The sequence below is a fragment of the Vulpes vulpes genome, chromosome 14, assembly GCF_048418805.1.
Source record: "Vulpes vulpes isolate BD-2025 chromosome 14, VulVul3, whole genome shotgun sequence".
Lineage (NCBI taxonomy): Eukaryota > Metazoa > Chordata > Mammalia > Carnivora > Canidae > Vulpes > Vulpes vulpes.
In genome coordinates this window covers 104,727,873-104,750,405 of record NC_132793.1, presented here as the reverse complement: position 1 = coordinate 104,750,405, position 22,533 = coordinate 104,727,873, and the positions used below count along the sequence as shown (strand labels likewise).

The 22,533-nt window shown below is 55.6% G+C and overlaps 1 protein-coding gene across 6 annotated transcripts in view; it reads left to right on the top strand.

Moving 5' to 3' along the window:
• CEMIP (cell migration inducing hyaluronidase 1) overlaps positions 1-9,700 on the top strand; it is a 139,762-nt gene extending 130,062 nt beyond the window's left edge. For 4 of the 6 annotated variants that reach the window (XM_026000261.2, XM_072737474.1, XM_072737473.1 and 1 more), the window contains exons 25-29: positions 1,111-1,315; positions 1,494-1,580; positions 2,174-2,331; positions 5,221-5,321; positions 6,997-9,700. In XM_026000261.2, coding sequence (XP_025856046.1) covers positions 1,111-1,315; positions 1,494-1,580; positions 2,174-2,331; positions 5,221-5,321; positions 6,997-7,124 — 679 coding nt within the window. In that variant the 3' untranslated portion in view covers positions 7,125-9,700. The remainder of the gene's footprint in view (positions 1-1,110; positions 1,316-1,493; positions 1,581-2,173; positions 2,332-5,220; positions 5,322-6,996) is intronic. The other 2 variants (XM_072737477.1, XM_072737476.1) reach the window with 1 other exon arrangement.
• The last annotated feature ends 12,833 nt before the right edge of the window (positions 9,701-22,533 follow it).

The window sequence follows — 22,533 nt, the reverse complement described above, 5'->3', positions numbered from 1 at the left end:
CCAAGCCGTGGGACACAGGGTGCGGAGGAGCAGACCAGGGTGCCTGCCCTCCGTCCCTACAGTCAGTGCCTGGTGGTGATGATGCTGTTCACGTTTACACTCAGGGGCCTTGAGCTGCGTTACAGGACGCTTGTTTCCTGTGTAGAAGCCCCAACCATTGGGCTTCCCTGGTTCTTGGGACCCCTCTGCGCATCCAATGTATGTGTGGGGGGTGGAGTGGGGTAGGGTCATGGTATCGTGGCTCACTGGGCAGTGTGGACACAGCTGAGGGTCAGTGCCCAGGGACAGCCCACATCAGATGTGCTAACATTGCAGACATGGGAATCAGCCTGAAGGCTCTCTTCAGAACTGCATGGTGAGAAGCCCCAAGTTGGCGGCTTGGCTAGCTCATCATCTGAGCCCTGCACCCCCTGGGCAGTGTATAGTCCTTTTCCATAAGCGACAATAAATTATGGTCCAGAAAGAGCATGGCGTGGAAGCCTGGTGGTGAGTTCCTGACCAGGGGCAGTGTCACCGTCCTGTGTGATCCGGGGCGAGTCACTTGGCTTCTCTGAGCCATGGTTTCCCCATCTGGGACATATGGATGGTAACGGTGCCTACTGCTCAGGATTGTTTGACGATTAAATGAGATAATGTGTGAATTTACAGCCAATGCGTAGCATGGTACAGAGCATGTGCTCATGGAAGGATCCCTGGTAGTGTGATTAGCTTTTATCCCAGTGCCTTTATTTTTTTATTTTTATTTTTAAAGATTTATTTATTTATTTATGATAGACAGAGAGAGAGAGAGAGAGAGAGAGAGAGAGAGAGAGAGAGAGAGAGGTAGAGACACAGGTGGGGGAGAAGCAGGCTCCATGCCGGGAGCCTGACGTGGGACTCGATCCCAGGACTCCAGGATCACACTCTGGGCCAAAGGCAGGCGCCAAACCGCTGAGCCACCCAGGGATCCCCTATCCCAGTGCCTTTATTTCTCTGCTGCACATGACCCTGTGACAGGGTGTGTGGGTCTAACGGCCATTGTGCTTGGGATGCGGGATGCGCCCCTGGGGAAGGAGGAGGAAGAGGAGGGCTCCGAATGCCAAGCCAATCTGCTGCACTCCCTGCATGCAGGCTGCTGTTCCTGAAGCTGAAAGCACAGAACGAGAGGGAGAGGTTTGCCTTCTGCTCCGTGAAAGGCTGTGAGAGAATCAGGATTAAGGCTCTGATCCCACAGAACTCGGGCGTCAGCGACTGCACGGCCACCGCCTACCCCAGGTTCGCGGAGAGGGCTGTCGTCGATGTGCCCATGCCCAAGAAGCTCCTTGGTGCGCAGCTGGTGAGTGGCCGGGGAGGGGGGACTTCATCTGTAACTGGGCCCAGACCCAGCTAGGGTCCTCTCAGGGCATGTGCTCTGCCCTCCAACTGGTACCAAGAGATGAGGGGGCAGCGCTCTTCGAGCCGTGTTCTTGGCTCCGCAAATCCAACGACCGTACCCGCCTTTATTTGTTTTCCAGAAGACAAAGGACCACTTCTTGGAGGTGAAGATGGAAAGTTGCAGGGAGCGCTTCTTTCACCTCATGAATGACCTCTCATACATTGAAGTGAGCAACTCTGGCCCCTGCGGAGTTACTGGGGGGCTGACTTCAAGGTGGCCTTAGTCTCCTAGAGCTGTTGTCATAGTGACCACAGACCAGGTGGCTCCAAACAACAGAAATGTCTTCTCTCATCATTCTGGAGGACACAAATCCAACATCGGGGAGTTAGCAGGGTTGGCTCCTTCTGGAGACTCTGGGGGAGCGTCTGCCCAGAGCCTCTGTGGCCTCTGCTGGCCGCCCACAGTCCCTGATGCCCCTGGCTTGTGGACATGCCTTCTCCCAGGGTGTGGGAGTCCCCACCCCCTCCTTTGTCTTACAGGGACACCTATCATTGGGTTTAGGGCCCGCTCTCAATCCCAGATGACCTCATCTCCAGGTCTTTACCTTAATTACATCTGCAAAGACCCTATGTCCACATGAGGTCACTTTCACAGTCTCTAAGCGATTGGATATCATTCAGGCCACTCCGAGGGCTACGGAGAATTGATCTAAGAGGGTTTTACGCTTGGAACAGCTGCGTAGGCACGCTCTCCTCGGGGCCACATGGGAACCACCAAACAGGAGACCCCACTCACAGCTGTGCTGCTCTTGGCCTGCAGGTGGATGGGAACAAGTACCCCAGCGCAGAAGACGGCATCCAGATGGTGGTGATAGATGGCAGCCAAGGCCACGTGCTGAGCTACAGCAGCTTCCGGAACACCATTCTGCAGGGCATCCCGTGGCAGCTGTTCCAGCATGTGGCAGCCATCCCTGACAAGTGAGTCTGTGCCCCCACTTCCGGTGCTGGCCAGTGGCACGACAGGCCCCCAGCGAGGCCCCTCCCCGTCCCTGTCCGGCATAGGGAAGCTGAGGGAGTCTCCATGGGGACCTGCCGTGCTGAATGTAGGTCAGGCCGAGGCGGCCAGTCTGCCCCTTACAAGTAGGAAGCCTGCCCTGGCCCTCTTCCTAGGCCACGACATACTTTCCCAGCATGATCTCACCCCTCCCACGCTCTCAATTCCATCCAAACGCGGGTGGCTTTTGAGTACCTCCAGCCCAGACCTCTCCCCAGTGCCGGACGTCCCCGTCCGACTGCTCCCTGGACACGGCCATCTGGATGTCTCCTGTAGGACGGTATCTTAACCTCCCGGGCCAGCCCCTCCTCCTGCTGGCTCTGTTTTGGTTCATCAGCGCCATCCCCGCTGACAGCTGCTGGAGTCTGGGTGTCCTGCTTGACACCCCTTTCATTTCTCCCCTTTTTGTCCTGGTCACCCTCCTGCCGGCCTTTCTGCGGTTGCCCCACCAGCCCCTCCGGCACCGGCATCACTGGCTCAGCCTCCTACCAGGCCGGCCCCTCCGCCTCCCCAATCAGATGCCGCCTCCCTGCCAGCCGCTGGCTTGGATTCTGACCTGTGACCTCCTTCTGAAGGAGTGACCTCCTTCACCCTCTCCTAGAAATCCTTGGGAACCCCAGCCCCTTCCCAGTCTGACACACATGCACGTCTCTGGTGAGGTCTCTTCCAATGCAACCAGAGAGCTCTGTCTCTACTAAAGCGCTAGCTTTAGGACTGGGGACACGGCTACCCCCAGATCCGAGGCATGTGCTTCTTGATGTGGGAGCCATGTCTAACTCAGATTTGCCTTTCTGACTTTTTTGCATTTCTAACTGGGTGTAGACTTCACCCAAGAGCCAGGACCTGGCACCGTAGGATGTCTGAGTAAATTGCTTATGTGGCTCCTGCCATGTCATAGGTGCTTAGGGAACATTTACGGGTGACAACAAATGTGCTTCACTGACGCTGGGTGTGCGATGGGCAGGACATGCACGGGACACCATCAGAGTCCAGAGAGCCGGGGTTCTGCTGACACACACTTAGTGTCTACATCATTCCCCCACCAGAAGCTTCTTTAGCGTTGCACATTCACATGTGGATTCGTGCAGAAAGATCAGATTTACTGATTTGGGGAAAACACATTTTTCATCTTCAGATCTGTAGTGTTCATGCCTTTTTTGGTCTGCAAGAAGAGGATTTCTTCTTGAAATGAAACAGGTTGCAGAAGCCCAGAACAAGAAGGGAAAACTCAGAGCCACTCTGTTTGGGACAGGGGCAGAGGCATGGGACCACCCCCCAGCAACAAGGGCTTCTCTTGGCCCAGGCAGCAGCCCTGTGCGCCTCGGCAGGAGAAACCCTCACCAAAAACCTGCTGTTAGCTAGCACAGGGTCAGCAACTGGGTGCCTGCAGACCCCTCTCTGACCACCTGTAAAGGAGCAAGGAACAGGGCAAGGCAGGTCCTATCCCACTGTCACCCAGGCCTGCCTTCCCCTTCCATCCTATCCATTAGTCGCCACTGGCCCTGGGGTCCCAAGAATATCAAAGATGGCTTGTCAGAGTGGCCACCTCCCTGCTGATAGGTGCAGGGGCTGGAACAGTCCCACACCAGGCAGACAGGGACACCTACAGAGTGTAAGCTTCTGGTGCCATCAGGATGCTGGGACACATAAGGAAGGCTGTCTCTGTGTCCCACTCCTGTGAGCTGACCCAGACCCCTGTCTGGAGGGCATGACCTTTGTTTGGGGTCACCCCAGTAGGAAAGACTTGAGCCTTTGCTCTAAACTGGAACAATGATGAAACAGCCCCTAGGAACCCAAATCCAGTGCTGAGGATGTGTTTGTAAGACTCCGTCTTCCTAATGGGCTTTACCCCACCACCCCATGGGCCTCCTCCCCAGCCTCCCCTAGAGCCTAAATAGCCCCAGCTCCCTTCCCAGCTGTCGTAAGAGCTAACAAGCCCATTGCATTTGAGGAGTGTTGTGCTCCCAATGGGACACAAATGGAGGTGACAGTGGGTTCCGGAATCCTGTCCGGTTTTTCCATGTCTGGACTGTGGTCTGTGGTTATGGGATTCCTTTGAGATGTGAACTGGAAGCCCCAGGGCTTCTACTCCTGGGGGGAGGTTCTTGCTTCCTCCTGTCTGGCCTGGCATGCTGAGTCGGCTGCCACGAGCCTGTGTTCCCAACACTGGCCTGAACACGACCAAGGCAGGGGAGAAGAGCCGCCTCGATCCAGAGCTGGGCTTTTGCGAGTCAGGACTGCCAGGCTGGGTGCAGCCCTTGCCCTGGGCCTCTGCCCCCCCACCCTCGAGCACGGTTTCCCTTGGGCACGTCCTCTCCAACACTCACTAAACTTTCCCCAATCTCACCATCTGCAAACCTAGTGGTTGTGCTGTCTGGCCTGAGGAGAGGAAAGGGACATGATTGCAGAGGTCAACCCTCCCTGGAGCACATGGTGACCTCACGTTGTGGCCTTCTCTCCTGCCATGTTTCTATCCAGTCCTAACCAAACGGGCTGAGGACTTTCATGTGAATAAATGCAACCTGAAGTCCCTCCTCCGTGTGCCCAGCCCTGCAGAGCACACCTACTCGGTCCTCTCTGGGGACTGACATGGATGGGCAGTGAGTGAGCTGAGCATAGGCAGGAGAGGCCATGGGCACCGGCTGTGGCAGGAGGTGGGGAGGGATGTTCAGGATGCTGGTCAGCGTGGGAAAGAGCCGGACAGCTGGGTGCAGGGCATAAGCTGCCCTTGCCTGAATGCCTGGTGGGGCCTGTGGACAATGCCAACTGTCCCTCCTCTGGTGTCGCCTCTAACATCCCCTCCTCTGGCTCAGCTCCATAGTACTGGTGGTGTCTAAGGGAAGATACACCTCCCGGGGCCCGTGGACCAGAGTGCTGGAGAACCTCGGTGCCGAGAAGAGCCTCAGGTTGAAAGGTAAGTGGTATAGAGCGGGGTGGGGCTACACTGAGCTGTTTACACTAATGGTGGGCCCAGATGCCTGGTGTGGGGGTTGCTGCTACCCCTTGGTTTCCACCAAACCTTCGAATCCACAGCACAAGTGTGTTGGTCTTCTGGGATGCACGGGCCAGATGCCACCTGCTTGCTAGGCCTACACGGCAGCTTCCTCTCTAGAGGTGGCCACAGGCACTGCAAGAAATGTGCTAGAGCTGTTCACCTGTCTGCTCAGCAAGTGGCCGCCCCCCATGTTTTATTAACAAAAGTATCCTCAGAGAAGTGGCTTGGCCTGACCAGGTCCCGCTGCTCTGCCTGGCCGGGCCCTGCCTCGTCCTCCACGCCCCAGTGGATGCCCAGCATCTACGTGGTGCACTACAGTCTGCAAGGCTCCCATTTCCCTCTGTACCTGGGAGAAAATAAAACCCTGAAGAATCTATGTGGCTTGTCCAAGGTCACCCGGCACTTTGGCGACAAAGCCCAGTGCCAACTCCACAGGGAAGAAGTCAGCCAGCCCAGAAATGTTGCTGTCACTGCAGGCTGTATTGGGGGAGCATCCCTGGGGGGGCCGGCAGGAGTGTGAGCAAGTCCGAAGACACTAATGCCCACCATGGTCCACGCGTGTGCAGTATGCAGCCTGGCCCCATGCTGAGCACGTTCTAATTCATGAGGGGCCAGGGCACTCGGTGGTCTTATTTCCATTTCAGATGGAATTAGACACTTAAGTAACTTGCCCAAGATTAGAATTTGGATCCGAATTTTTCGAGTCCAAAGCCAGCCAGGGGTCTTGGCAGCCATGCCATCCTGACTATGAGCAACATCTAAAGCTAGGAGCCCATCACAAGGGGCATTACCTCCAGGCAGCTCTTGGAGAAAATTCAGGAGCCAGGAAGGCCCTTCAGATGAGCCAAATAAGAACCCCAGGAGAAGGAAGTGTCTTCTCCAGGTCTGGTGCCGTTCCTAGGGCCTGGTGCCGTGCGAGGGAACATACACCTCCTGGGGCCCATGGGTCAGGGTCCTGGAGTCACTGAGGGCCTCTGTCTTTTCAATTAAGACCCTATTGCCAAAAGCTAACTTAGGTCTCAAGTGACCTAAGTCGAGTGGTGCTCTCCCGGTGGTGAGACCCATGTGTGACCTGCCAGGCTGGGCTGTTCCCACGTGTGGACACAGAGCCCCATGCCCCAGAGATGGTTAAGCTCTGAATGCGAGATAGAGACCACTGCGTGGGGCTGAGGGTCCAGGCGTCCGATGGGGCGGCACCATTCGCCCTGTGCCCCTGGATGATGTCCTCCTAAGGGCGCAGCATGTTGGAGCTGGGGAGAGGTCTTGTAGAGCAGCGCCATCCTGTGGAGGACAGATGGGGACCCTGAACAGATGGAGACCCAGAGAGGGGCAGGGGGGCTGGGCTCCAAGGTGGCTGGCACTCCCAGGAGGTGTCCCGTGTAAAGCAGCGCCGCCACTGGTGCTGCTGGCCTGAGGCTCAGGTGACACCCCGTGTGCTCCTTGCAAACGACATCAGGTACCATCAGTATCGGGCACAGAGCTCTCCCAGGGGGGCCACTGTCACCATCTCCCTGGTGATGGAGGCAGGGGGATGGGATGGGGTGTAGCCATTCCCTCGGGACTTCTGTTCACGAGACCCATCACTGCTTTCCAGAGAGAATGGCATTCGTGGGCTTCAAAGGGAGCTTCCGGCCCACCTGGGTGACTCTGGACACCGAGGACTACAAGGCCAAAATCTTCCAGGTGGTGCCCATCCCCGTGGTGAGGAAGAAGCAACTGTGAGGAGGCCTGCCACCCGGTGCCACCCCACAGTGGGCTGCCGGTGGGCTCCGGCAGCAGCCTGGGAAAGACATCAGAGACCCCTGGTGCTGCCTGCCCCCGCCCCCACTTGAGTATCTACCTGCAGCCCCCGGGGGCGGAGCTGCCTATGCTGGAAACCTCTTTCCTACAGCCTTTGGGTGCTTCTCGCCTATCTGTGCCTCTTCCATGGGGGATGTGGGGGACATACGAGGAGACCTGAGCTGTGCTGGCAACAGGGTCTGCTCTGGCAGGAGCCCCGATCCGGCCTTTTGCAGATCCTTGTGCTCCCCAGCACATACCTGAGGGTGGTGGATACAGAAAAAGAGAGATGTCTTCAGGAAATCTTTGCTCCTGTAAGCGAGCACCGATGTTCTTGGGGTTTGGAGCTGGTGGGTGGACAGAGCTTGCCAAGGCAGGACCGGCTCCCTTTGGGGAACAGGCAAGCCCTGCCTCTGGAGGGGTTCCACCTTTCAAGGAGACTTCAGGTCCCGGATCGGGGGTAGGACTAGGTGACTTGTAGAGACTCTATCCGTTGTGAGATTCCAGAAATCTATGGCTTTTCGTACCGCACATGGAACCCAGCAGTAGATGGGGAGGTTCTTTCTGGCCAGGCCTCTGACGCCAGGTGCCCCGGGGCAGGCGGGGTGCAGGTGGGAAGCAAGGCCTGGCGTCAGGGGCCTGCAGGCTGCCAGGACAGGCGGTCAGGTATACACGCTCTCCGATGCCAGGTAGAGAATGTGAAGGGGGGAAGACGAAGACAGAGCCGGTCCCCTGGAGGGAAGGATCCCGAAAGCTTGGGTGGGTCCTGAAGCTCCACCCAGGAGGAGGAACGGACCTGCAGGGGTGGAGGGCAGGGCATCTTGGTGGGCAGGGTAGTTCAGCAGGCAGCCCTTCCTGCCCCCATCTGCCGAAGCCCGAGACTGCAAGGTCACCCTCTGCCTGCTGCTTCCTGGCCTGCTCATCACGGCCACGTGTGCAGGGGACGGGAGGGCAGGGCCCACAGTGCCCAGCACTCCAGTCCCCAGCCAGGAGGGGGTGGAGCCAAGTGGAGAGCTTACTGCTCCTAATTGGGGCCTCCTGTGTTCCTCCTCCAGAGACCCGGGAACAGGCTCAGCCCTCAGGGAGCATGGGGTTTCGGGGTTGGAAAGAACCTGAATAATGGCCTAGTCCCAAATCCTCATATCATGGATGGGGCCCGTGAGACCCTGACCTGGGGAAGAACCACAGGGCCAGGCCGGGCCGGCAGCCGCACACCCAGCACCTGCTGCCACCCCACATCACCTCGACAACAGGCCCCAGAGTGTCCAGCAATCTCCAGGGGACAGGCTTCCTGGAAGGGAAACCCTGATAATAGATACAACTGGCTTATAACTGTTTCTCTCCTGGCCTTCTGTGCACACGGGCGCCCTCCTGCTCAAACACCTGCTGTCCCACGAGGGCGCAGCAGCCTTGGCCCTTCCACTGGAGCTGGCCCAGGGGACAGCGTGAGGCTGGCTGCCTTGCTGCCAGTGACCCTGTGCAGCTGCTGGGGTGGGGGCGGGGGGCAGCCCTCCAGCTACTGCTTCCACCCCGCCTCTGCTTCACCCACCCTGCAGGGAGCTCACAGAGCTCGGGGGAGGAAGAAAGCTCCAGCTCTCAGTGGAGGTCCCCGGGTCACCTGGGGGCACGATGAGCTGTGTTTTCCCCTCTCCTGCACCAACCACAAACTCTTTCTTCAAAGAGTTTGGCTCCCTGTGCCCAGCTGCGCCCATGACACTTGGGCAAGAGGTCCCCTCCACAGGGTGAGCCAACACTTCACGGGTCTACCAGAGGCTAGGAGGTGGTGGGTGGGGGGCGCAGCAGCTGCCCAGGCCCTCTCGCGGGCAGACCTCTCGCGGGCAGCTGCGTGGCCACACTGAGGGGAGCCGAGCTGACCTCATGTTCTCGCCTGCGGTTCTGTTGGGCTTTCAGACTCTGTCAATGCAAAGGGTCTCACACTGTGAACCACTTAGGATGTGATCACTTCGGGTGGCCAGGAATGTGGACTGTCTTTGGTTCAGTTAATTTAAAAAATGATCTATCTGAAAATCCTCAGAGTTGTACATGTGTCTAACGGCACAGGATCTGCATGTTCACTTTCTCTCCGCCACCCTGGCCGGTGGCCACCCGTGTTCTTGGTGGCGCAGATTGTCTTGTTGCTTGGAAAATTGCTCCTATGGTTCTTTCTGTCCATCAGTGTTAACATGAGTTAGGGTAAACGACACTTCTCTAGGGTCAACGACACTCCTATGAAATGCTTGTCTCTTTCCTGTTGCCGAAATAGCGGGTCCTTTTTCGGAAAATTTGATGTATAGTGTGTTTTGAATGTAAACGTTTCTTATAGGTGCCACCATGAGCAAAGATGTATTTTCTATTTATTTATTATATATGCACTTGGAGAAGTCATTGTCAGAGAAATGAAGAATTGTCCTAAGTGTCGCGTGTGGGGAGTGTACCCAGAGCCTCCTGCGGGCAGCAGAGGACGCTGACTCTGGTTTGGAAAATCTTGCTGTACCATAGTAAACATACAAAGGATCTCATTCTCCTGCCTGCCTGTTTTATTTTCCTTTAACGCGGCCCTCATTTTAAGCAAGTATGTAAGGAAAACAGGATTGATGGAATCCGCCTGAGCGCCTCTCTCACTTCCAAGAATTATTATATGCCAAAGCCCTACCTTGCCCTGCCCCACAGGGCTGCTCATAAGAGCTGGGGCAGCTGGTCCCCAGCAAGAAGATGTCATTCATTCACGTGACTGGCCATGCCGTGCCCAGGATGTGCCCTGTCCTGCATGCTCCCCGCTGCCAGCAACCCGTCAGGGCAGCACCATCCCTCCCCCCCCTGGGGAAGCCAGGAGGAGCCAACAGGGTCTTGGGTAGAAGCAGGACTATCTCTTCCTTTCAGAGGCCAGACACAATGTCTGAGGCCAGCATGGAGGTGGAGAGATAGGTCCGAACCAAGTTGCCAGACAGGATGGTGCAGACCCAGCCTCGAGCGGGCCCCTCAGCTGTGCTGGGAGGAGTTCATGGGGTGTGGGAGGAGGAGGTGAGATGTAGAGCCTGGAGTGGGGTGACCAGGGAGTGTTCTAGAGCGGTGCCACCGGTAGGCGGCCGCCAGCCACACACAGCTACCTAAGTTTAATTAAAATTAATAAGGATTAAAAATTCAGTTCCTAGGTGGCACTAGCCAGGCATGAAGTGCTCGGCAGCCCCGGTGGCTGGCGGCTGCCATAACGGATGGCGCAGATGTACAACATTTCCATTGTCATGAAAGGGTCTTCTGGGGGTTTAGGGAGAGCTCTCGGGGCTCCTACTGGACATTTTACGTTTCTGACCCTAATGTGTGTGCGTGTGTGCATGTGAATGTGTGCGCCTGTGCCTGTCCATGTCTGTGAATGTGTGTGCGTGTGAATGCGTGCGTGCATGTGACTGCGCTTGTGCACCCGAGGGGCTGGCACCACATTGTGGTTCTGAGCTGTCAATACTCAGGTCCGGCAGGCCAGCTTGGACGTCCTATGTTGGCGGCTGTGGCAGATACACGCCGCCCGCCCTCAAGGAGCTCCACGTGGAGGAGATCACATCTGTACACTCGTGCAAACAGTGTTTCTGAGCACGCTCTGCACACAGGGAGCACACAGTCCCACAGCAAGGAGCGGCGGGCCAGGGCCTGAGGGCAGGGAACCATCCTCACCAGGAGTGCCCAGGGCCCAGTGAGCGGACCAAGGCTGAAGGCAGCCCGGGAGTTAGGGGCCAACGAGGGACGGGCCTCCCACCTGGGCAGAGGGGAAGTTAGCAGAGGTGCAGGCTTGAGGACGGCAGGGCACAGATCGGGGGTCAGCATGAGGGGGAGGCCGGGACGGGGTGGGCCAGATGAGCAGGCTTTGGGAACCACTGGGTTTGCTGATGGGGGGGTGGTCCCTGGTGACCTTGCTGCCAGCAGTCTCCCTGCTTAAAACAGTACACGGGGTGTGGTTCAGTGACACAGAAACGGCGCCCGGGGAGGGTGAGGGCTGGGCTGGGCCACAAGGAGCAGAAGGGGCAGCAGATGGGCCGTGCAGAGACAGGCAGGGATCCGGGGACCCACATTTGCTCCTTCACTGATGCCCACAGGGAAGTCCCTGTCCAGGAGTCAGGTGTAGAGTGAGCGCCCCGAGCCCCTGCATGCCAGGAGCCAGGCTTGAACACGGGCAGGAAGACAGAATGCTCCCGATGGGAACAGGGCTCGCGGGGCACGGAAGCAAACACAGGGGAGACATGGCAGGAAGTGATGGAGGGCTCGTCTCTTCACACAGCGGGGTAGGACACAGGTGTCCACTCAGATACCATGCAGTGGCCTTGAGAGGTCAGAGGTCAGACCGTCTGCTTAAAATGCAATGGCGTGGAGTCGGAAGCAAGATTCAGGAATTCTGTCTCCATGTCCACGGGACAGACTTGGCTGGGCTGCCAGGCAACCTGGACCTTGGCCTCTTCACCCCCACTGCTTCCTTGTCCCCAGCCTGCCCCCCACCACCCGCACACAGAAGTCTCCTCACGTATCACTTACCCAAGGCACTTAGTGCCTCTGCAGTGTGACGTGTGACCTTTCCCTGTACTGGGCACACCCTTCCCTCTTTCTCCCTCCTTCCTTCCTGGGGACCCAGGGCCCAGCACCTTCACAGCACACACCCTGCCATCCTCCAGGCAGGACCACTTCCCACAGCGGGCAGAGTCATGCTCTGTAAATGCGGCACTGAGTGTTGCATGAAGGCATAAGCAGGCCCAGCTGCCCTCTGACCCCACTCTGAGCTCCCCTCCCCCAGAGGCGGAGGAAGGAGTGGGAAGTGAGGCGGGGGTGGACCCCTCTCTCCTGGGGGTGCAAATCCGCCTGCACACCTCGGCTCCAGACCACACACCACAGAGAGTGTCGCCATAAAGCAAATCAAGTGAACTTTGGATTTCCGGCACATAGAAATGTTACGGTCACACCACACTGTAGTCTGTCAATAGGCAATAGCCTTATGTCCAAAGAAGCCAATGTACACATCTTAATTTTAAAATACCATATTGCTAAAAATGCGAGCCATCCTCTGAGCTTTCAGGGAGTGATCATGACTGATCACGGATCGCTGCGACACATATAATGATGATGAGCAAGTCTGAGGGATGGCAAGAATTACTCTAGCAAAGGCTGGAAAGCTGGCGCCAGCAGACCGCTCAATGCAGCGTTTCTAAAAGATACACGGTATCTTCGAAGCACCATCAGACAAGGGGTGCCTGTGGTAGCACTTGTTTCCCTTGCTAAAAATCAAAGGCCTTCAGATCCCTCCACGGGAATGAAATCAAATAATTTGCTGACCACTACACAACAAACGTTGACTGCTTGGTGCCTCCAGTTGTCTGGGCATCACCTCTTCTCTTAGTGAATGGGTCTGTGTAGGCTCCTGCGATGGGGAGAAAGTCAGCGCCCCTCCTCACTGCCGAGCCTGCTCACGTATGCACTTCACATGCCCACAACACACACGTGCACACACACACACACACATGCACACTCATGAGCCTCAGCCGCCCCCACGCACGGCTGGCCTCCACTTGGGGTCTCCCTTGTCTCACCTCACAGAGTTGTCCCGTTTCACCACTACATGGTGACCTCAGTGGGAAACACGGCTTCTTTCCTTCTGGATCGCCCCAAACTACACAGGAAAGTCAACTCATGGCAAGGTTTTGCTGAAGGCTCAGGAATATGGCAAAGCAACAACCTAAAGTAGAAAGTTAATCATCGTCACCACATTCACCTACCTTCCCTCCCCTGAGGCACGGGCCCTAAGTACATTCCTGGCCTGGCTGCCGCCTCTGGGACATCAGGATGCTCCTCGCCTTATCCGTAGCATGGTTATTACCACCTCCCACCGATTAAAATAAAATAAAATAAAAATTGGGCTAAGCATTTCTTTTTTTATCCAAACTCTCATCTGGGTGCTCCATCAGGCAAGGACGATTTCCCGTGGGGACCCCCCCGCCTCAAGCAGCATAATGAACCCGCAGAGCCCATGACTGTGGTCGTGGGAATGTGATGGAGTTGTAAGTGCAGGTGCCTCTTATAAGGACCTGTCTGTGCAGAGGGGCTTGTTGGGGGCAACCAGTAACAGTTACCCACATTCTGAGCGAGGGCTGCCTGAGTCGTCACTGAAGGACTCCTGGAGAGAGCTGTTCAGGCCCCGTCACCCACCTCCAGACTAGGGAGCAGAAGGCCAGAGACTGCCCAGGATGGGCGGCCCTGATGAAGATTCCAAGGATAGAGGGTTTCCCCTCATTCAAGGGGTGCATCCCCCAAGCCCACTGAGGGGGGCCTCTGGGGGAGACGGGTGTGTGTGCAGGAAGACAGGATTAACATTGCCCTTCTCAGCGGCACACTTGCCGAGCCCCATACTAACAGGCCACCCGGCTGCTGCCCATGTGGGGACCAGCGTCCTCCAGAGCACTGTCCTGTCTCCTTGTCGTTCAGGTGGGCAGAAGCTGAAGATGTCGCTCTGCTCATCTGGGAGTGACTGAAGGAGGACACAGCAAACGTGCAGGTCTCAGGAGAACAGAGGGCAGCCTCTGGGTAGACGCACCTCCACCTCTGGAGCGGGCAAGGATGCGTGGGGTTTCCCATGAGCCACGCACATGCCGTGGCGCTCACCCCCCGCGTGAGTTAGCCTGAAGGGACCCTACCCACACGGCTGCCGGCTCCACAGTGGGGTCCTGATGGGAAGGGGCCATGAGTCACCTCCAGAGGCAGGAGCTGAGGGAGAAAGTGGTTTTACCAGTATTCAACTGGAAAAGGTATAGCTCAGATCAAATAGGTAGGACAGTATCAGGGAGGAATCCAGAACACATGCTAAGTCAAAGAACCAACACTGGGCCATGTGCCATAACAGAGGGCACCTGAGGACATCTGCGATCAGAGACTAGGAAGGCCTGCTGCCCCTCCTCCAGCAGCCCCCAGCTCTGTGCCCCACCCTGTAGGAGCCAGCAGGCATGGGAGAGCCAGGGGTGCAGAGTGAGAAGAGACGAGGGAGAGCCCGTGCCCCCCTGCATGCCCCGGTTCCCCCTTGCAGGGGCTCAGAGATAAGGCTGAGGCCACGGAGAGCAGTGGTGTGCAGGTGCACGGGCTGCGGGGGCAGGAGGAGGAGACCCCGGCCTGTAGCCTGTGCTGAAGCCAATGTCTCGACAGGGCCAGTGCCAAGCTGCAGACCCCAAGATTCCCATCGGTGGGAGTGCTGGTGCTCCAAGGCTGGTAGTAGCTGGCTCCAGCTTATGCCTGGGGGTGCTCCCAGGCTGATACTTGCTGGCTCCAGCTCATCCCTGGGGGTGCTCCCAGGCTGGGACTAGCTGGCTCCAGCTCATGCCTGTGGTGCTCCCAGACTGGGACCAGCTGACTCTAGGGCGTCCCCAGCAGGAGGCTGAGTCTGCAGAGTGCTCTGAAAGCAGCCACAAGGAAAAAATCCATCTCTCTCCGGACTGTGCCCTCAGCCCCAGCTCCTCAAGGAAACCACTCCCGCGGAGTAGACAGGATGAGGGTACGGACTGGACTCCCCCAGAAAGTACCACGTCTTCTCTGGGAGCAAGAAGAAGCTGCTAATGCGAGGATTTGCTGGTTTATGTCCTTTACGGTGATTGCTTCTCCTTCCCAGCCAAGAGGGGAAACACCACATCTGGTTGGATGATGACTAATCCGGGGATGGGGAGTGCGCTCCTGAGCTGTACACCCAGGGCAAAGTCGCCAAGGTTGGTTGATAGGACTACGTGGAATCATTAAAATTTAAGATCCTAAATAGTATGGAAGACAAATCAACTGAGGAAATGAGCTTAATATGGATCTCCCGGATAAGAAGTTAGTATCTGTGGATGTGCTGGGCACCTGCCTGGGGCCCCATAACTGCCCAACCTCCCAGCATCCCCAGGCCTCGGAGTGGTGATTGCTTCCCCTGGGTGGGGGCCCAGGGCTACTGCCCTACGCCTTGCTGCAGCCCTGAACTTTACTCTCAGGGCGTACAAATGGCTCCTCCATGAAATGATCCATCCTGGGGCCTCCTGCTGGACTGTACTGATCCTTCATATACCAGGTGCTCTTACGAAGTTTAAGTAAGTGGGTGGGGCGGGCTCAAGGGGGAAGGGGGAGGGGGTAAAACCAGAGGAAAAACAGGAAGGGGCCATTCACAGAAGAAAACATACAAATGGGAAAAAACACATTTAAAAATTCACCCTCAATTATATGACGCCAATTGAAACAACAGTGAGGTGCTGTATGTCACCCACCACCCCGAAGGCTAACGGACAGGAACGGATACACATCGACGGTGATCAAATGCTCAGTGCGCATTTTCTATAAAGCGATTTACTATTAGGCAAAAGTGATTTGAAAAGGTGTGAGAAGTTTATCTCCAGAATTGCGTCCAAGAATGCATCCTGACCAGTGGGCCACGGCACGGGGGTGCGTGAGGGTGGGCAACAGGGTCCACTGTGGCCTTTCACGCAGTAACGGAAACTCTGAAACAACCCTAATAGTCAATAATCAGAAAGCGGGTAAATTGAGCCATGTTCCCTTTCCCAAAACACAGATTAAAGGTGACTATGGAAATACTGACAACGACCAAAGCTGGCGGCAGGCTCCCGGCACCTGTCATGCCCCTCCTGCTGTTCTGTGCGCACCTTTGCGACAGTTCCGGGATGAAATGCCTCCGAAAGTCAGAAGTAACTGGTTTAGAGAGTCCAGAGCCTTAAAAACGGTCCTTTTCCATGACCTACTAATTATTTACAGGGAATTTGGCCTAAGCAAACAGAGCTTGGGGGTAAAGCTGTTCATTACGGGATTCTTTGTACTCATTCCACAGGGTCAAAGCAGCTCAATGTTCAGCTACACGGAAACGACTGAATATCTTATGGTCTGGTTTGGTGCGTTACTAGTTCTCAGATTTTGTTTCCAAGGGGTTTGTGACGACTCCCCACTCACTGGCAGACTCGGCTGCAGAGTCCCTGTGGGTTCTGGAAGTGCAGAACATTATGGGTTAAATGACCTTAGAGCTCAAGTGGCCAGCATTCCCCACATATGATGTGTACACACACACACACACACACACACACACACACACACACGCACACACTCCCTCCAGCTCTCCCACCAGGGCCACCGTGGCCCCGCCCGCTCATGCCCCTGGGCCTTTGCACCTCTTCCACCCTTACCTTCTTCCTCCCTCCTGGTTCTGCATCTCAAAAGCCTAAAGAACTAGCTGGAAGCAGCAAACTCCTTAGTGGGCTGTCCCTTGTTTAAATTTCTTTGGGGAACGCTAGTCTGGTCCAGCTGTGGTGCACAGAGGGGAAGATACATTCTGGCCCATGACTTATATTGATTTAAAATTAGAAGTAGGTGCCCAAAGGCAGACAACACCTCGCTTAACCTCAAGGGGCTCCAACGAAGGAGCAAAGGCCTCAGGGAGTCTGTATGGAAGGTTCCTTCCATCCTAGGGGTTTAGGGACCCACTCTGTGCTGGAGGGGAGTCCCTGTTGGCTTGTTTCTTCCAGATCCTGGTATATAACTCCCAGGCCCAACAGAACTCATCACCCCTGTTGACAGAAGAGGTGAGATCGAGGGACATCAAATATGGCACTCAAGGTCATCCCGGCCTGGGCTGAGGCAAGAGGCCAGGATCAAAGAAGCCCCCGTGTGTCCAAGGGCGCAGGCAGAGAAGCCTCACTCCCCGGAGGAAGAATGCCGGCTGGCCGCCGGGAAGAGCAGATGCAAAGCAGACCAGATGTCCCCAGGAATTCCTGACATTCTGGACAGCAGCCCTCCTTGCCGGGAATGCTCTGGGATCCGGACCTGTGGGCGCTTCACCTTGGAAACGGGCAGACGTCTCTGGAGGAAAGATAATTGCCCTGGGTTTGCCAGGCACCGTGCTTTAGGTCTGAACATCCTGCAAGCTGGGCTGCTCTGGCCCATCCATGGCTGGACACTGTGTGCCCATAGGCATGGGTCAGGTTGATAAGCCCTGTGGGGTTTGCCAAGTGGCCTCAGCTGCAGCTCAGGTGTCCCCAGATGCCAGACCAAGTGGGCAAGGCCCAAGGGTTTCAGACCTGTGACATCAGCAGGACCTGAAATTGGCCCACTTGGAAATCCCCTTGTCCTGCAAATCGTGCGTCAGCCTGTGGTCCACCTGGGACTTGGGCAGCTCTGGCTCTGGTCTTAGCCTTTTTCAGGGTGAAGCTCCTGCCTGAGTGCAGACTCCTGGCCATCGAGTGCCACACCGAGGAGGGAGGAGGGGTGGTGCTCCTCCCTGAGCATGCAGACCACCGTGCTCCTGCACGCCATGCGCTGGGCAGATGGTGGTCTCCTTCCAGGACTATCTCTGCCGCCCCTTAGGGCACTGTGCTACCGTGAGGGGAGGGACTCCATCTGCCTCCTACTAGCTGTGATTTGGATGACTGGGTCAACCCCCATGAGTCGCTGTTCACTCATCTCCAGAGCAAACCCCACACATGGGAATGGTTAGTACATTCAGAAGCTGAGTGCTTCATGTGGATTTGCTCCCTTAATCCTCACGATGCTCCCAGGAGGCGGGAGCTTCCAGCACCCGTGGGCCGGGGCCAGGTGCTTACCCATGCAGCTCTGGAAATGCAGGGCTGGGTGGTCCACCTGCAGACCTGTGCTCTAATGGGCCCGTGCAAGCCTGTGGCTCTGGGGATCGAGCACAATCCAGTGTGCAAACGGCCTGCACACAGTGGGTTCTCAGAAGATAGCGAACGACTCAGAGCATCTTTCACCACAATCTATCTCGGCCGAGAGAGGTACTCTTCTGGCTGTCACCTGCATAGTTCTAGGAGCCTGCTGGTGCTCAGTGTGGACCCAGTGAGTGAGGGCGCCCACTGCTGCATGCAGCCCTCCTCCCTGGCAGAGCCTGATGCCTGGGTTCGAATCCTGCCTTGGTCAAGCCCTAGCGCTGTGACCCTGGGGCAAACACTCTGCTTCTCTGTGTCTTGGTTCCCTTGTGTGTAAACGGGAGGGGGGGGGGCGCGCATAACACAGCATCCCTGCCTCGGGTCACTGTGAGGATGAAGTACATTAGAGCCTGTGAACAGCACATGGGATCCGAGAGTCCTTTAGTTTCCAAAGAGGAAGTCGGAGGAAGAGGTGTGTTCAGACGTGCAAGGGGCCCACAGTGACCTGTTTATTGGAAAGCTGCTCACCAACTCCCACCCCTGGAGAGGCAGCGGGCAGCAGGGCGGAGGCCGGTCTCTGCTGCCCCCTAGTGGACACCCCCTCACTGCTAGCCACACTTTCTAGATGGAAGACCCGGACAGCTCTAGGGGGGCTGGCCATGGGGCTGTCGGGTGGTGCCCCTGGCCCCCAGGACTGGACGGTGGAGAGAAGGCACAGTCCTAGCTCACCGACGGGGTCCTGTAAAGGAGGCAGTGCCCTCCCCGGTCCTGCCACGACTGGCAAGACCCCGTTCCCCCCCTCAGCTGCCTCCCAGGCAGGGCAGGTGCCAGGCTCGGGGGTGGGGTGGGGTGGGGAACAGGAAGGTGTGGAGGTTCTCAAGTCCCAGCTATCCTCCTCCTCCTCCTCTGCGCCCAGCCCCAACTCAGCTACCATCCTCTTTGGGGCTTCTCCTTTCAGACCTGCATCCCCAGTACCCCGGTGAAGAGCCCGATCCCGGCCCACCTGCAGAGGCCCCTCAGTGCCGGCCTGGCCTTACCCAACCCAGTGAAGGGGCACCTCGGGGCCCCTCAGGACAACACTTCTGAACCAGATTTCACACCCAAAGGGTCATTTCTGTATTCAACAAAGGGCACACATACTGCCAACCTCAGAGCTTCCAGACTGCTGTCCCTGGCTAAGGTCAAGTCAGGCTCCCCACCTGGCCCTGCAGAGCCCAGTTCTGGTGGAGGATCCTGCTAGGTCAGCCCCAGGCCCCCAACCCCTAACACCTAAGTTCTGGGCTGCCGGTGGTCAGAATCCTATGCTGCCGGTTCAGCAAGAACGCCAGCCTCCCATCAAGTCCTCTCCAAGCACCCACTGACCACTGACCCCTCACTCAGCCTTGGGCAGGAAACCCCCAGTGTCTCTGCTGTGTTCACGGTTGGGGACATGCCTCTGCTCCAGCTGTGACCGTCTTGAATAGTCTTCCTCACCATCTCTAACAAAGTGTCCTTGTCCAGCACACAATTTTTGTTTAACAGAATCCACAGAGAGATTAGGAGATGAAAGAACAAATTTTCACAAGAGGAAGGGGCTTTCAGTAAGCAGAGAACACGAAAACTCCCTAATAACCAAAGGCATGCAAATTACAATAAATTACTGTTTTATATCTATTGAACTATGGCCGGCATGGAGGTGATCAGTAAGTGTTCTTCTGAACAACTAAATACATTAATGGATTAAAAATAAGCCCCTGTCTAGTCAGTGATGGCAGAAGTGATGGGTCTGCTCAGCTATTACTGGTGACAGAGCAAATGGATATAATCCTTTTGGAAATAATGTGACAACACATAGAATGAACATGTCATTTGTTCCAGTAATCTTGAAGCAAATACTAAAGGACTCATCTTAAGGGAGGCAAAAAAATAATTTCTTTTTTTTCCTAAGATTTTTTATTTATTTATTCATGAGAGAGAGAGAGAGAGAGAGAGAGAGAGAGAGAGAGGCAGAGACACAGGCAGAGGGAGAAGCAGGCTCCATGCAGGGAGCCCAACGTGGGACTTGATCCGGGGTCTCCAGGATCACACCCTGGGGTGAAGGTGGCGCTAAACCGCTGGGCCACCAGAGCTGCCCCAAAAAACTAATTTTAATTTATGATTGTGAGTAACTAGAAAGAACTCAAATATTCAACAGTTTTGAAAGAGATACGGGGAGTAATAATCCAGCCCAGTGCTGGGGGGTTTTACATCTGTGCTTGGATGTAACCTCTCTTGAAATGTGTAATCAGAGAGTCAGAAAAGTCAGACGGGGGCAGCGGGGAGGGCAGCTAGACCTGTGGCAGAAACCTTTCCAAAGCAGCTCTGGTGGAAAGTTTATTATAAGAATCCAGAGCTCTCAGAATCCTGGGTCAACCTAAACAATTGAGACCCAGGGAGTGAGAAACTCCGGGCAAATCTAGAAACTTCACCAAGTGAGGTTCTGAAACCTTCCCTCGAGTTGCTCTGCTCTCAGTGACTCCACCAGATTATTGTCTCTAGCTGAGGTCCTGCCGTGCAGAGCTGGTCTCAAGGGCCCAGCTCTGGTGTGTATGGCTATGACCATGGGGTGGGGTGGGGGGGCAGGGTGAGGTCACTGGTGTGGGCAGGGTGGGCTTGGGCGGAAGCAGATGCTCCCAGAGAGCGATGCGTGGCTAGGAAGGTGAGGCGTGTAACGGAGCATGTTTCGCACTGTGCTCTGGCCCACCTTTCCCCACGACATCAGTCTAGAAAGTGAGATTAAAGCACAGCAAATCATGGGAATGTCACAGAACTGCCAAATGTCAAATGTGAAGTCTGCATGGCAGTGTGAAAAGTTTATACAATGTAAAGCTAAGTGGGAAAAGCTGAAGAGGGAGTTGTCTTTCTGCCAGGACGGCAACTGTGTTACCAGAGAGTGCAGAGGTCATGCTCTGAAGCACACATGGCCAAATGACAAGAGCTTTGAGAGCTCGGGTGGCGCCCTGGCAGATGAAATTTCTTCCTCTTATAGAGATCTCTTAACATCGCCGTCAGATTATCTTAGTAAAAATAAGGATTTCAGTTCTGAGTCTGGAAGCAAGAACCCGGGAACTTGTAAAACAGAGGAAGTGCTAACGGGTCTGCTTATGTAGGGCTTGTCTAGTGTGGCCTACCGTTCACCCTCACCTCTGCTCTGTCCAGTTTAGCCTAATGCTGTCAACTGTCATCAGGCTTTTTTAAACATTAACTTGATTTTTTAAAAATTTTATTTATTTATTCATGAGAGATACAGAGAGAGAGAGAGAGAGAAGCAGAGGGAGAAGCAAGTTCCATGCAGGGAGCCCAACGTGGGACTTGATCCCAGGTCTCCAGGACCAGGCCCGGGCTGAAGACAGCGCTAAACCACTGAGCCACCAGGGCTGCCCCTTAACTTGATTTTTTAAAGTACAGTATGAACTATTACTGATGTTGGTTGCTGCCCTTTGGGACCCCCGTGCATCATGTGCGGGTGGCAAGCACCTCCTTCCCCGTGCCCTAGTCCTGCCCCGGCTGACAGCAGCGTTCCACACTCTGCAGGGCGCAGGAGAGGACATGGTTTTATAGAGGAGTGAGACAGATACACCCCAGCCCGACCCTCTCCCGAGAGGAGCCGATGGTCCAAGGTCCACAGCTAGTTTGAGAAATTCTCCAAAGAGGTGACAAGCGGCCTTCCCAGGATGCTGGTCACCCCCTCCTGCTACTAGGAGGAGGTGGGGAGGAGCCGTCTAGTCCAGGACACTTGGTAGAGACCACGGGAGCACAAAGCCTACCTGTCACGCCAGATGGCACGCAGCCCTGCCTGGGCCCCTGCCTGTCCTGCTCAGCTACGGAGGAGCTGGAAGAGCTGACAGACAGCAACCCCCAGCCCGTGGATCCGGCTCCTGTGAAACAAGCAACGCTCGCGTAAGGGGGGAGGAGAGTCAGAAATTACCTAAAATAGATGCTCTAGGCCAAGGTCTGGGAAAAGCTGTCTGCTAAGCATGACTGAGAGGGGCAATACAGTGATGTGGCAACCATCCAGTCTGCCATCACAAAACAATGAAAGACAAAAGAATAGGGGCACCTGGGTGGCTCAGCGGTTGAGCATCTGCCTTCAGCCCAGGGCCTGATCCTGGAGACCCTGGATCAAGTCCCACGTCGGGCTCCCTGCATGGAGCCTGCTTCTCCCTCTGCCTGTGTCTCTGCCTCTGTCTCTACGTGTGTCTCTCACGAATGAATAAATAAAATATATATTTTTTAAAAAGACAAAAGAATAAATATACTTAAAAATACAAGTAATACTCTATTCTGGGGGACAAAATATAACCCAAGGGGGAGATTTTCCATTTGGACTTCTTGGGTTCCTATAATTTAATAAGACCTTGAATTTTAGGGACGCCTGGGTGGCTCAGCGGTTGGGCGCCTGCCTTCGGCTCGGGTCATGATCCCAGCGTCTGGGATTGAGTCCTACATCAGGATCCCTGCGAGGAGCCTGCTTCTCCCTCTGCCTATGTCTCTGTCTCTCTCTCAGTCTGTGCCTCTCATGAATAAATAAATCTTTTTTTTTAAAAAAAGACCTTGAATTTTAATAAAAAAATTCCTTCATTTCAGAACTAAGAAAAAAAATGGGTACAAAACCCCACAAATATTTACCTTTTACTTTGGTGTTTTGACTATTGGCTGTGAAACACAAGAACCTCACGTAGACA